Genomic DNA, 15,840 nt, shown 5'->3' on the forward strand with positions numbered 1-15,840 from the left:
TCCGGCACACTCCGTCCTTCTCTCCAGTCCCCGTTTTTTATTAATCTTCATGGGGTCTGGTATGGTTTCCCCATCACTGGTATTCATAATCTGCCTGGTTTTGTTGGACAACTTGTTCCAAGTCAGGCATCAATGCCACGTTCATCTCTTGAATGCTCGTGCCACCAATTCTTCTTTTGTTTATCTTGTTTCTTCAAAAATGTTTTTAAATTCACCACTGTCCATTGCTGAAAATCATCCAAATTCATTGGCGTATCATCCATTTCCAGGAATTTCATCTGTACTGTCCAAAATCATGCCAGAAATCAACTTTTCAATTGCATTTTGCATTGACCTTTTCTACGTCACTGCAAAAATATTGGTGGCTCATCTCTTCTGGGTCATATTTACCACGAATGACCTTTGGGAATACCCATCATTCATTGCACATGTTGAAATACCAACTTCATCTATTAGCACCCAATGTTCAGTTTTAGAAATCCATAGCTCAGTCACACGTCCTAACAGTCAATAAAACATGGGGAACCAGACCCTCGCTTAAAGAGGACAACGCTCAATGATCGAGACAATTTATAAATGTTGAACTCCACAATTCCCCTCCACCTCTACCATCACAGTTCAACCCGATCATGCATCAGAGACAAAGAGCTCATACAAGACAAGTGTACATAATGTGTCACAATGCTTATCAAACAACCATAAATATAAAATCAAATCAGGAAGCAGCATAAATATTAATGCAAACTTAAAAATAATATTTTCCCTTCTCTTTAGGATGCACAGGCCACACTTGCTGTAACTAAATCTGTAGAACTGGTGTTAGGATAGATCCAGTTACACAAAGTTCGGTTAAGGTACAGACTTGACACGAGTAAGAAAATGATGCCAGCAGCTTCATTTCCTCTTGCTTCTTTAAAAAGATGGATGGATGACAGTTTGAAGTACTGTTCAGACTGGTTTAAAATGATTATCTTATTATTACTACGACTACTGTTTTGTCTTCCGTGTCTGATAACTACAAGTAGTCACCAAAGGTGATGACAGGAGGTCTTTGGTACTAGGTCTCTCCAGCAAATCGTTGGGTACTGTTGCAAACGTAATGACTTTCTGCAGGTCTTATCCAAAGAAACATAAAATTCCAAACGCAGCACAGAAAAGAACTGCTATGCTACAGTTAAGATCCGTCATGTTCTGTGAGATCCCGTTCTCACCCTGCCCTTGTTTGTGACTGTGCATGACTAAGAACTGTTTCCAAGAACTGGCTCCTTGAACTGTTCCAAGAACTATTTCCAAAAACTGTTTTCCCAGAACTGTATAAACTCTGATATTGAACTAAGAAATTTCCAAGTCGTTTCTAAAGTAAAGTCCTGCTTAATTGGAACTGTGCCACAAGACACGCAGCACCTGAACTTTGACCTCTGAAGATATTCATGAACTGAACCGATTCATGAACAGCAAACCTTATTTCCCCAGACTGTGAACATTATTTCCAGAACTGTGAACATTCCTGCTTTAAGCCTTCAGTGAATTGTCTGTTGTTAAAGTCTTCAGTGTTACGAGTGCAATCACTCACCTCCTCTCTCCTCCGTTAGTTCATGTTCTCGGCTCTGTGTGTCCCACGTGGCCCCGGCTCCAGTACCATATACTCCAGGATTTCAGTTCTCTTACAAGACTGGCTTGGGAACCTGCAGCTCCCTAATTTCCACCGCTATGAGCGGGTTGACTCTCCACTCTGCAGGCACCCCAGCGCAGCATTATTATTTATCCAGTTATTGTAAATAAATATCTTTTCATTCACAGCCAGTTCTGTTCCTTGCTCCCAGCATTTGAGTTTGTCTTCTATTAAACTGCTGAACTCTAGATCTTCAAGTACAGCAGATTCTCTGCACAGCACTTAATCTGCACTTTACTAACTCTGTGGCTGAATGTGTGTTGTTTGTATCTGTTTTATTGTTTTCTGTACTGTTTTTAAGCAACATGTAGCACTGTGCCCAGGACAAATTTCCCTTCGGGTACAATAAAGTTTTTTCTATTCTATTTGTCTGTACCAGTCCGGTCCGGTCTGGACCGCTAACCATAACAAAATTCCATGTTTCCTCTCACACTGTTTGCAAGGTGTCAGTGAAGGCAGCACTGACACCTCACACTGACTGACCAAAAGCACTGCTGCTGACTGTGCGGAGTTCATCAAAGAGCGCAGTGCAAGTTTGAAATAGACATTAACACACTGCTTCACATTAAATATGCAATAAGTCTATTTTAAACACACATTAATAATAACACTGTGCATTCCCTCTCACTTCAAATAAAATGTCAACTTTTTCGAATTAATTGGTCGTGTTGTCTGCCTGAACTCGCATGCAGAGGTCTGATCTGGAGACAGTGATTCAACACAAATGCATGCTTTGACTTTCTGATTCATATTTCAGAAGAAAAAAGTAAGTTAACCAATTAATTTCTTCTGTCAAAGTTACTGGGTGGAATAATGCCGTCACTTCAACCGGTTGGCTCGCTGCTGCATGAGCGCCATTTTGGTATGGTATCAAGTATCACATATGCTCCTGAGTATTGTATGGAGTCTGAAATTCTACATTTGTAACAACCCTCATAACTTTTTTCTTTTTCTTTTTTTTTGCAGATTGTAATGCCAGGAGTTGTTTCAAACCAAGATCTAAGCTAAGTGACTGTGTACATATACAACCGCAATTCCAATGAAGTTGGGACATTGTGTAAAATGTAAATATAAACAGAATACAATGATTGGCAAATCCTCTTCAACTTAGATTCAATTGAATACACCACAAAGAGAAGATATTTAATGTTCAAACTGATAAACTTTATTGTTTTTGTGCAAATATTTGCTCATTTTGAAATGGATGCCTGCAACACCTTTCAAAAAAGCTGGGACAGTGGTATGTTTACCACTGTGTTACATCACCTTTCCTTCTAACAACACTCAATAAACGTTTGGGAACTGAGGACACTAACTGCTGAAGCTTTGTAAGTGGAATTCTTTCCCATTCGTGCTTGATGTACGACTTCAGCTTTTCAACTGTCCGGGGTCTCTGTTGTCGTATTTTGCACTTTATAATGCGCCGCACATTTTCAATGGGCGACAGGTCTGGACTGCAGGCAGGCCAGTCTAGTACCCGCACTCTTTTACTACGAAGCCACGCTGTTGTAACGTGCAGAATGTGGCTTGGCATTGTCTTGCTGAAATAAGCAGGGACGTCCCTGAAAAAGATGTTGCTTGGATGGGAGCATGTGTTGCTCCAAAACCTGGATGCACCTTTCAGCATCGATGGTGCCATCACGGATGTGTAAGTTGCTCATGCTATGGGCACTAACACACCCCCATACCATCACAGATGCTGGCTTTTGAACTTTGCGCTGGTAACAATTTGGATGGTCTTTTTCATAGATAATTGGCAAAGCTTCTGGGGAAAACTTGGTCTTGTTAGGAGAGATGGCATCCATCCCACTATGGCTGGAGCAGCTCTCATTTCTAGAAATCTGGCCAATTTTATTAAACCCTCCAAACCGTGACTACCCAGGGTTGGGACCAGGAAGCAGAGTTGTAGTCTTACACACCTCTCTGCAGCTTCTCTCCCCCTGCCATCCCCCCAATACACCATCCCCGTAGAGACGGTGCCTGCTCCCAGACCAGAAACAACCAGTAAAAATCTATTTAAGCATAAAAACTCAAAAAGAAAAAAATAATATAGCACCTTCAACTGCACCACAGACTAAAACAGTTAAATGTGGTCTATTAAACATTAGGTCTCTCTCTTCTAAGTCCCTGTTAGTAAATGATATAATAATTGATCAACGTATTGATTTATTCTGCCTTACAGAAACCTGGTTACAGCAGGATGAATATGTTAGTTTAAATGAGTCAACACCCCCGAGCCACAATAACTGTCAGAATGCTTGTAGCACGGGCCGAGGGGGAGGATTAGCAGCAATCTTCCACTCCAGCTTATTAATCAAAAACCCAGACAGAGCTTTAATTCATTTGAAAGCTTGACTCTTAGTCTTGTCCATCCAAATTGGAAGTCCCAAAAACCAGTTTTATTTGTTGTTATCTATCGTCCACCTAGTCGTTACTGTGAGTTTCTCTGTGAATTTTCAGATCTTTTGTCTGACTTAGTGCTTAGCTCAGATAAGATAATTATAGTGGGCGATATTAACATCCATATCGATGCTGAGAATGACAGCCTCAACACTGCATTTAATCTATTATTAGACTCAAATGGCTTTGCTCAAAATGTAAATGAGTCCACCCACCACTTTAATCATACTTTAGATCTTGTGTTTGACTTATGGTATGGAAATTGAAGACTTAACAGTATTCCCTGAAAACCCCCTTCTGTCTGATCATTTCTTAATAACATTTACATTTACTTTAATGGACTACCCAGCAGTGGGGAATAAGTTTCATTACAGTAGAAGTCTTTCGGAAAGCGCTGTAACTAGGTATAAGGATATGATTCCTTCTTTGTTATTTTCTCCAATGCCATATACCAACACAGTGCAGAGTAGCTTCCTAAACTCTGTGAGTGAGATAGATTACCTTGTCAATAGTTTTACATCCTCAGTGAGCACAACTTTGGATGCTGCAGCTCCTCTGAAAAAGAGAGCCTTAAATCAGAAGTGCCTGACTCTGTGGTATAACTCACAAACTCGCAGCTTAAAGCAGATAACCCGTACATTGGAGAGGAAATGGCGTCTCACTAATTTAGAAGGTCTTCACTTAGCCTGGAAAAAGAGTCTGTTGCTCTATAAAAAAGCCCTCTGTAAAGCTAGGACATCTTACTACTCATCACTAATTGAAGAAAATAAGAACAACCCCAGGTTTCTTTTCAGCACGGTAGCCAGGCTGACAAAGAGTCAGAGCTCTATTGAGCCAGGTATTCCTTTAACTTTAACTAGTAATGACTTCATGAATTTCTTTGCTAATAAAATTTTAATTATTAGAGAAAAAATACTCATAACCATCCCAAAGACATATCGTTATCTTTGGCTGCTTTCAGTAATGCTGGTATTTGGTTAGACTCTTTCTCTCCAATTGTTCTGTCTGAGTTATTTTCATTAGTCACTTCCTCCAAACCATCAACATGTCTATTAGACCCCATTCCTACCAGGCTGCTCAAGGAAGCCCTGCCATTAATTAATGCTTCGATCTTAAATATGATCAATCTATCTTTATTAGTTGGCTATGTACCGCAGGCTTTTAAGGTGGCAGTAATTAAACCATTACTTAAAAAGTCATCACTTGACCCAGCTATCTTAGCTAATTATAGGCCAATCATCTGCAGAGGAATGGTCTATTTGAAGAGTTTCAGTCAGGTTTCAGAATTCATCATAGTACAGAAACAGCATTAGTGAAGGTTACAAATTATCTTCTTATGGCCTCAGACAGTGGACTCATCTCTGTGCGTGTCCTGTTAGACCTCAGTGCTGCTTTTGATACTGTTGACCATAAAATTTTATTACAGAGATTAGAGCATGCCATAGGTATTAAAGGCATTGCGCTGCGGTGGTTTGAATCATATTTATCTAATAGATTACAATTTGTTCATGTAAATGGGGAGTCTTCTTCACAGACTAAGGTTAATTATGGAGTTGCACAAGGTTCTGTGCTAGGACCAATTTTATTCACTTTATACATGCTTCCCTTAGGCAGTATTATTAGAAAGCATTGCTTAAATTTTCATTGTTACACAGATGATACCCAGCTTTATCCATCCATGAAGGCAGAGGACATACACCAATTAGTTAAACTGCAGGAATGTCTTACAGACATAAAGACATGGATGACCTCTAATTTCCTGCTTTTAAATTCAGATAAAACTGAAGTTATTGTACTTGGCCCCACAAATCTTAGAAACATGGTGTCTAACCAGATCCTTACTCTGGATAGCATTACCCTGACCTCTAGTAATACTGTGAGAAATCTGGGAGTCATTTTTGAGCAGGATATGTACTTCAATGCGCATATAAAGCAAATATGTAGGACTGCTTTTTTATATTTGCGCAATATCTCTAAAATTAGAAAGGTCTTGTCTCAGAGTGATGCTGAAAAACTAATTCATCCATTTATTTCCTCTAGGCTGGACTATTGTAATTCATTATTATCAGGTTGTCCTAAAAGTTCCTTGAAAAGCCTTCAGTTAATTCAAAATGCTGCAGCTAGAGTACTGACAGGGACTAGAAGGAGAGAGCATATTTCACCCATATTGGCCTCTCATCACTGGCTTCCTGTTAATTCTAGAATAGAATTTAAAATTCTTCTTCTTACTTATAAGGTTTTGAATAATCAGGTCCCATCTTATCTTAGGGACCTCTTAGTACCATATCGCCCCAATAGAGCACTTCGCTCTCAGACTGCAGGCTTACTTGTAGTTCCTAGGGTTTTTAAGAGTAGAATGGGAGGCAGAGCCTTCAGCTTTCAGGCTCCTCTCCTGTGGAACCAGCTCCCAATTCGGATCAGGGAGACAGACACCCTCTCTACTTTTAAGATTAGGCTTAAAACTTTCCTTTTTGCTAAAGCTTATAGTTAGGGCTGGATCAGGTGACCCTGAACCATCCCTTAGTTATGCTGCTATAGACTTAGACTGCTGGGGGGTTCCCATGATGCACTGAGTGTTTCTTTCTCTTTCTGCACCACTCTGCATTTAATCATTAGTGATTGATCTCTGCTCTCTTCCACAGCATGTTTTTTTTTCCTGATTCTCTCCCCTTAGCCCCAACCAGTCCTAGCAGAAGACTGCCCCTCCCTGAGTCTGGTTCTGCTGCTAGAGGTTTCTTCCTGTTAAAAGGGAGTTTTTCCTTCCCACTGTCGCCAAGTGCTTGCTCATAGGGGGTCATTTCGATCGTTGGGGTTTTTCTGTAATTATTGTATGGCTTTTGCCTTGCAATATAAAGCACCTTGGGGCAACTGTTGTTGTGATTTGGCGCTATATAAATAAAATTGATTTGATTTCCTTTTTTGTCTGGAGGACATGACGTCCATGATTTCCAAAAACAATTTGAAATGTGGACTCAGACCACAGCACACTTTTCCACTTTGCATCTGTCCATTTCAAATGAACTCGGGCCCAGAGAAGGCGGCAGCGTTTCTGGATGTTGTTGATGTATGGCTTTCACTTTGCATGGTAGAGTTTTAACTTGCACTTGTAGATGTAGCGACGAACTGTGTTAACTGACAATGGTTTTCTGAAGTGTTCCTGAACCCACGCCGTAAGATCTTTTACACAATGATGTCAGTTTTTAATGCAGTGCCGCCTGAGGGATCGAAGGTCACGGGCATTCAATGTTGATTTTCAGCCTTGCTGCTTACGTGTAGTGAAGTTCTCCAGATTCTCTGAATCTTCTGATTATTTTTAATGGACTGTAGTTGATGGAATCCGTAAATTCCTTGTCACTGAATGTTGAGAAACATTGTTCTTAAACTGTTGGACTATTTTTTCATGCAGTTGTTCACAAAGTGGTGACCCTCGCCCCATCTTTGCTTGTGAACAGCTGAGCCTTTTGGAGATGCTCCTTTTATACCCAGTCATGACACTCACCTGTTTCCAATTAACCTGTACACCTGTGGAATGTTCCAAACATGTTCTTTGAGCATTCATCAACTTTCCCAGTGTTTTGTTGCCCCTGTCCCAGCTTTTTTGAAATGTGTTGCAGGGATTCATTTCAAAATGAGCAAATATTTGCACAAAAACAAAAAAGTCTATCAGTCTGAACATTAAATATCTTGTCTTTGTGGTGTATTCAATTGAATATAGGTTGAAGAGGATTTGCAAATCATTGTATTCTGTTTTTATTTACATTTGAGACAATGTCTCAACTTCATTGGAATTGAGGTTGTATTAACATGTGTTTGTATCCACTGTAGAACACAAACTCTTGGGTGAGATTGAGATCAGCTCACTGACATGAGCCTGCAGACTCATCCTCTGACTCTAAACTCAGTATTATATAATGGTGACATCGCTGGGACCAGCTCATACAGATCCAAGCCCCACATTGAGCTGTCCAACAGCTTTACACAGCACAGTCAGACGGGGGAGGAAAGGGAATGATGCAAAATCAGCTTTGCTACTGATGAGCCAATCATCCAGGTACACTGCTTCCACCCCCTACCACCACACCACACCACACAGCACACACACAAGGTATTGGTGGCACATCAATGTAAACACAAGCTCACTATAATATCTGTCTAATGCCTAAAAGAAAAAAAAAGTATACTTGCACTTTGCACCTCTGTGAGCCAATAGTGCTTAACACTACACTGCCCTGAAGTTTCATTAATATTGCTAAAATTATTTAGGAGTTGTGCTTGTAAGACTCATGGACAATCATACACTGTGTATCCCTCTCCCTGTACGTCACTCTCATTTATTTATTTTACAAAAGTGGGGCATGATGGGAATATAGTGAATACAAGATAAACAAATTCTACCTACATGATGATGTGTGCAGGAGTATAAAATAAGTCAGCAGTGTCAAGGTTCTTTTTTGAACAGTGAGGCCTTCCTTGTGCATTTTATGAATGTGAATTGATTCACCATCACCAGTGACTAAAAGCATGAAAATAAACCTCAGATGCACCTAAACCACATAAGGCAAAACATACCACACTAATGAATGTGCTCTGAGTATTACGAAAAACTTGTGAAATCCCTCAGTCTGTGCTGTCATTTTCAGTCAGCTGTATAATCTAACCCACTCACACATCCTCCCTACAAAAACAGCTGAGAAGTCAGAACACATCTGCTGCAACATGATTGGCTAATGTGCTGTCAGCAGACATCAGAAGATGAATGTGATTGGTTGGTTGTCAGTACCCAGGGTATGGACAGCTCCTGCACATTCACACACACACACAAGCATTCACTGGCTGACTAATCAAACGGATGGGCTGTTCTTGTACAGTTCACATGAATTAAATTTGATGCTCCTAACTGTGACTCTTCTCTCCAGGCAGATGAAGGGAAGGCAGACTAATGCTTCCTACTCTGCATGCTGCTCTCCGTTTACAAATCCAGCTCCAGTGAATGCTCACTGAAGCCTGTGCTGCTTACATTATGCATGACTTGCTTTGTCCTGCTTCAAAGCACTTCTTGCTCAACCTCGGACAAAAATTGATTGTTACAACGGTGTGTGACCTGTAATGATGAAATGGCACATTCCACACAAACAGAAACAATATTTATTTAACCAACAGTTACAAAACTGATCAGACAGGCTGTGCCGATACTGCAGTTTGCCCACTAGTAGAAACAGTCTCTAGGAGTGCTTGACATCTTGTTAAACTGCAGCTAAAGACGATGCATTGTGCTCACTTGAGGACAGTATAGCGCCCCCCCCTTCAGAAACTAGATTGGCTTGCTTCAGAAATCTCAACTGGTGTAAAGCTGCATTTTACCTCCATTATCAATAATCGCTTGATTTCATTTTAAAGTGATCTGTAAGCCTTGTACAATGAAACAGTCACACGGCCCTCACTACATTACACTGCTCGTTCTACCAAAACAAGTTTGAGAATTTTAGGATGCACCCTTCTGACCAGAGGCACAGATTCAAACCCAAAGGCCAGACAATAAAATGTGGGTGGAGAAAGTGAAAGAGAAGTTATTGCATCACTCTCATTAAAGAGAAAGGTACCTTTATCCCCTCTGAACCCCAGGGCAGTTTCTGGCCATTTCTGGTTCCTGTCTCACATTTACTTGTGACCTTATTTTTCACTGACCTTGCACCTCAATGGAGAGAGAACAATCATGGCTAGAAGTAGAGAGAACTCAAAATGTCTTTTGTACAGTATAACAGTTAGTTACAGTGCAATAATTTTATTTATTTATTTATTTATTGTCTTTCAGCTGCCCCCAGACAAGAGGGACCACAGTGTATCTGGCAAAGATGCGCATATGCATTTGGCACACGTTTTACGCCAGATGGTCTTTGTAACGCAACTCATCCAGTCATTCAATGCTCTATTACGTCCATGAAGGGCAAATAATGTGAAGCCAACAATTGAAATACTCAACATAAAAAAAAAAGACACAGAACAAGTTAAAAACAAATATAACCCAAATTAAATCTCATAATTAAGAAGACATACAGTTCAAAACACACTGTCAGTAATAATTAAATTCCTCTTGTTTACAACCCCAATTCCAATGAAGTTGGGACGTTGTGTAAAATGCAAATAAAAACATAATACAATTATTTGCAAATCCTCTTCAACCTATATTCAATTGATTACACCACAAAGACAAGATATTTAATGTTCAAACTGATAAACTGTATTGTTTTTGTGCAAATATTTGCTCATTTTAAAATGGATGCCTGCAACACGTTTCAAAAATGTTGGAACAGTGGTATGTTTACCACTGTGTTACATTACCTTTCAACAAGCTTCAACAATTAGTGTCCTCAGTTCCAAAATGCTTATTGAGTGTTGTTAGAAGGAAAGGTAATGTAACACAGTGGTAAACATACCACTGTCCCAACATTTTTGAAACATGTTACAGGCATCCATTTCAAAATGAGCAATTATTTGCACAAAAACAATAAAGTTTATCAGTTTGAACATTATATATTTTGTCTTTGTGGTGTATTCAATTGAATATAGGTTGAAGAGGATTTGCAAATCACTGTATTCTGCTTTTATTTACATTTTACACAACATCCCAACTTCACTGGAATTGGGGTTGTAAAAGGTCTATTACAACTGGGATAAAAGAGTTACTAAACCTTTTTGTTCTTCATGTTGGCATTCTGCATCTCCTGCCCAAAGAAAGCACCTAAGACCTGACACTGGATAAACTTGTCAGGTCACTTAAGGGTCTGCATACTTGAACCATACTCTGAAGCTTCTTTCTGTTCTTTAGGGTCAACAGACCCAGCCAGAACACTAAGGAAAAGGTCAGGACAGATTCAATAAGACATCTTCATAAAAACACTGTCAACATTAAGAGCCTTTTTTTTTTTTTTTTTTAAGGATCAGGCGAGCCAGCTCGTATTTCAGCAAAACATGACTCAGAGATGGAACCTACCAAGAAATTAACTTTGAAATGAACCAAAATTTTTTGACTGAAAACCAAATGGTGACCTTGCCAGGGGTCATCAAAGTTCAAGGAAAAATACACAAAAACTGATATTTCATTAAATTCCCATCTTTCAAGTGTTGTAACATTCAGCGCCATCCAGTCCCCATGCCAGTTTTACTATCAAATGACTTATGGAGGCAAACTCATCTTACAAAAAATTACAAAATATTTCTGGGAAATTATACATTTCTGAGAAACTGAAAACAGAAAGTGAACAAGACTGATTTAACCACTTAAAATTCTGAGAAAAAGAAAACATTAGTGCTTGCAGTAGTTTATAATCACCTATTCCAACGTTTTGAATATTGCCATTATTTCAGATTTTCATGGCTGATGTGGACCCAGAGTCGCTGATCAAATGGTCCCCTCTAAAAATCTGTCCACCCTGCCTTAACTGCACATGCGTCATTAGCTGCGGTTCATGGATTATCACCTCTTTTCTGCTTCAAATTGCACTCCAGTCACCATTTATCTCAGGGACAGACACCTGAAGCTTTTGTACAACAATCATTTCCACATAAATTCAGCATTATTTCATTATAAAAGATGGATGAAGTGATCAAAGTGCTGCAGCAAGACGAGCTGCTAGCTGATGCGTTCACTGCACGTCGGTTTAGAATGATTTAAGAGGTTTTACCTTGTCATCTGATGATTAATAACCCCATTTATTCATTTGATCTCATTGGGTGAAGAGACTGTCTCAGACTGGCATTGTCAATTGAATATAGTTGATTATCAAGATGGTGGCGCGTGCACGCACAGCAGTTCCTCTCGCTACCAACACAACGGTGTTTTCGTGTTTACAAACAGCATGTGTCTGTTCGTCATCGTACTCATCGCGCCCTCACATCTCAAGGCGCACTTATTCCCGGGAGTTTCTGCTCGACATCTGCAGAAACACTGACAAAATCACGGACCTAACTTCAGCAGACGTGGAAACGTTACGTGACAGCGGTTTACTCCAGAGGCCTGTTCAATCCCAGACCCCCACTCCTGCATCCAGCCCACAGTGGAGGCGCCACGGGCGGAACCTGAAGAAGCAGAAGAGGGGTAAGCATGGAGGTATCCAGGCGAGATTAGCCACCAGACCTTACCGGCCGGCTATCCCTTCCATCACCCTGGCCAACGTACGCTCGCTGGACAATAAACTGGACCATATTCATTTACTCCGGACATCTTCCAAGACTGTGGGTGAGTGCTGTATCTTTGTTTTTATGGAAACATGGCTCAACAACAGCGTTGCAGACCGTGTTATCCAGCTAGCACGACTAACATGCTACCGGGCGGACAGAGCGCTCGTCGAGGGGGGAAAGTCCCGCTGCAGGGGGACTCTGTGTTTACATCAGCGATGCCTGGTGCCGCAATGCTGTTGTTGTTTGCAAGTACTGCTCATCACTGGGGGAGTTGATGATTATTAAGTGACGGCCATTCTACCTGCGGAGGGAATATACTGCTATTTTGCTGGCAGCTATATACATATACACTGAATGAACTCTGCCAACACATCAGTGAACAGCTGACAGCCCACCCTGATGCCTTCCTCATCCTGGCTGGGGATTTCAACCATGCCAACCCCAAAAGCATGTTTCCACAACTCCATGGACATGTCAACTTTTCCACTAGAGGCACCAATATCTTGGACAATGTTTACACCACACACAAGGAAGCCTACAAAGCCGCCTCCCTCCCCCACCTTGGGACCTCCGACCACTTCACTGGTATGCTAATGCCTGCATACAGACCGCTGGTTAAAGTCACAAAACCAGCCAAAAAGGAGATCCGGGTGTGGTCAGAGGGGGCATCAGAAGCGCTCCAAGACTGCTTTTCCACTATTGACTGGAGCATGTTCAAACAGGCGGCCACCTACAATAACACCAGAGACCTCCAGCTGTACATGGAGACCGTCACTGCCTACATGAGGAAGTGCATGGATGACGTCACTGTCTCCAGAACCATCTCCAATCGGGCCAATCAGAAACCTTGGCTGACAGGGGAAGTCCACAGGCTCCTGAAGGCTCAAAATGCTGCCTTCAGAGCTGGGGACGAGGTGGGCCTAAGGACAGCCAGGGCCAACCTGTGACAGGGGATCAGAAAGGCTAAGAGAGAGTACTCCAAGAGGATCGCTGACCGCTTCAAGAACAGCAGAGACTCCAGGAATCTATGGCGGGGTATTCAGACCATAACGGACTATAAGCCCACCACGCAGACCTGCGACAACACCCCCTCTCTGCTGAATCAGCTGAATGACTTCTTTGCTCGCTTTGAGGCAGACAACACTCCAGCACAGAAGAGCCCTCTGCCTTCTGACAACCAGGTGCTGTCACTTTCTTTGGATAGCGTGAGGCGAACGCTCAGAAGGATCAACGCTAGGAAAGCCCCTGGTCCCGACGATATTCCTGGTCGGGTCCTGAGACTGTGCTGAAGAGCTCACAGATGTCTTCACGGACATCTTCAACATCTCACTGAGACAAGCTGTTGTCCCGACGTGCCTCAACTGTCCCAAAGAAGTCGTCTCCCTCCTGCTACAATGACTACCGCCTGGTCGCACTCACTCCCATCATTATGAAGTGCTTTGAGTGACTAGTCATGGACCACATCAAATCTGCCCTCCCCCCCAACACTGGACCCCTACCAGTTTGCATATCGGTCCAACCACTCGACCGGTGATGCTATCTCCACTGCCCTCCACTCAGCCGTCACTCACCTGGAGACCAAGGACCCACACGTCAGAATGTTGTTCATCAACTTCAGCTCAGCATTCAATACAATCATCCCCCAGCAGCTCATCCTCAAACTAGTCCAGCTGGGACTCAACACCTCCCTGTGCAACTGGCTGCTGGACTTTCTGACGGGGAGACCACAGGCAGTTCGGGTTGGCAGCAACACCTCCAGCACCATCACGCTGAACACAGGGGCCTCCCAAGGATGTGTGCTGAGCCCCCTCCTCTTCACTCTGCTGACTTACGATCGCACACCTACATCCAGCTCCAACCTCTTCATCAAGTTCGCAGACGACACCACTGTGGTGGGTCTCGGTCTCATCAACAACAACGAGACAAGCTACAAGAGTGAGGTGAGCCGCCTGGCCACGTGGTGCACAGACAACAACCTCCACCTGAATGTGGAGAAGACGAAGGAGATTGTCGTGGACTTCAGGAGAGAGCCCGCTCAGCATGTTCCACTTACCATCAATGGTGCTGAAGTGGAGTGGGTGAGCACCACAAAGTTCCTGGGTGTACACATCTCCCAAGACCTGTCCTGGAACATCAACACCACATCTCTGGCCAGAAAAGCCCAATAGCAGCTCTACTTTCTACGGAAACTGAGAAAAGCAAGAGCCCCGACCCCAATCATGTACTCCTTCTACAGGGGTACCATTGAGAGCATCCTGACCAGTAGCATCACTGTGTGGTACGGTGCCTGCACTGTATCCTGCCGCAAGACCCTGCACCGCACTGTGAAAGCAGCTGGGAAGATCATCGGTGTCCCTCTCCCCTCTGCTGGACATCTATCACACCCGCCTCACCTGCAAAAGCCACCAGGATCGCAGGTGACCCCACCCACCCAACTCACAGTCTTTTCAGCCTGCTGCCATCGGGGAGGAGACTGCAGAGTCTCCAGGCCAAAACCAGCAGGCTCAAAGACAGTTTCTTCCACCAGGCAGTCAGGATTGTGACTGTACCAAATGCCAAGCATAGGAATGTATCAAATGTCAAAAATGATGGAAGGGGAATGTACCAAACAACAGACACTTCTCTTACCTCACGTTCAGCATTTGGTACATTAACCTTCTGTCAGAATCTGTCATTTGGTACATTCCCCTTCCACCATGTTTGACATTTCATACATTCCTATGCTTGGCATTTGGTACAGTCACAATCTGTCATTTGTAAATTTGTCTTGGGACTTGGTAAAATTGTTTTGGACCTTTTGTAAATGTGGTTTTGCACTTCCAACGACATATATAACGTATACACACACACACACACACACACACACATACATACATACATATGATTAATGGGACTTTCCACGACAAAGAAAAATGAGTAATTGGGTTGATGACTTGTCTGCAACATGGATGACCTTTATATTCCCGATACGAGGAGTACCGCGATAACTGATGCTGGGAGAATTAATTTATCACACACTAATCAGTGGAACAATTGAAAAAGAAAAAAAAAACTAAACGGGAAATACACGCAGGTCAAAGGAAAGATGACCATCATATATATGGATTTACACACACGCACGGTAATAATGACACCGGAGAGCTGCAGGGTTTAATCTCTGCTGGGGAACGAGGCTAACCCACAACACAACCACACTACGAAATTAGCACTCACTTCGTGTTCGTCAGCATTCCTAAACAACGCGACCTACCAGTTCTCCTGCATCCATCGGATGGCTTCGTCCTCGTTGAATTGTCGCTCGAACTCGTACTCTTGGAGAGCCAGAACCGACATGCTGACTGTATCGACGGTACCGGGCCGAAGCGTTTCGGTTCAGTGCGTGTCCTAGCAACAAAAGCCCGTCACTAGCATCGCTCGCGACACCCCCGGCTCCTCGAGTCTGTGCGCGAGCTGCACAGCAGTCCACCACCACCTTCCTCTTCTTCGCCGGGTCGAGCGCGACAGGCCCTCCTTCTGGGACAAGTGGCCTCCAGGTCCTAAAGCCGACCGGCTCAAACAAGCATATGCTAAATACCAAAACTATTGATTTA

General features: G+C 42.6%; 1 protein-coding gene across 1 annotated transcript in view; it reads right to left on the reverse strand.

The window, feature by feature from the left end:
- Positions 1-15,622, reverse strand: part of elovl6 (ELOVL fatty acid elongase 6) — a 34,743-nt gene extending 19,121 nt beyond the window's left edge. Inside the window, exon 1 of the mRNA XM_034182131.1 lies at positions 15,501-15,622. Within this exon, the coding sequence (XP_034038022.1) occupies positions 15,501-15,583 (83 nt within the window). The 5' untranslated portion in view covers positions 15,584-15,622. The remainder of the gene's footprint in view (positions 1-15,500) is intronic.
- Positions 15,623-15,840: the final 218 nt, after the last annotated feature.

Source organism: Thalassophryne amazonica, chromosome 11 (assembly GCF_902500255.1).
Source record: "Thalassophryne amazonica chromosome 11, fThaAma1.1, whole genome shotgun sequence".
NCBI lineage: Eukaryota > Metazoa > Chordata > Actinopteri > Batrachoidiformes > Batrachoididae > Thalassophryne > Thalassophryne amazonica.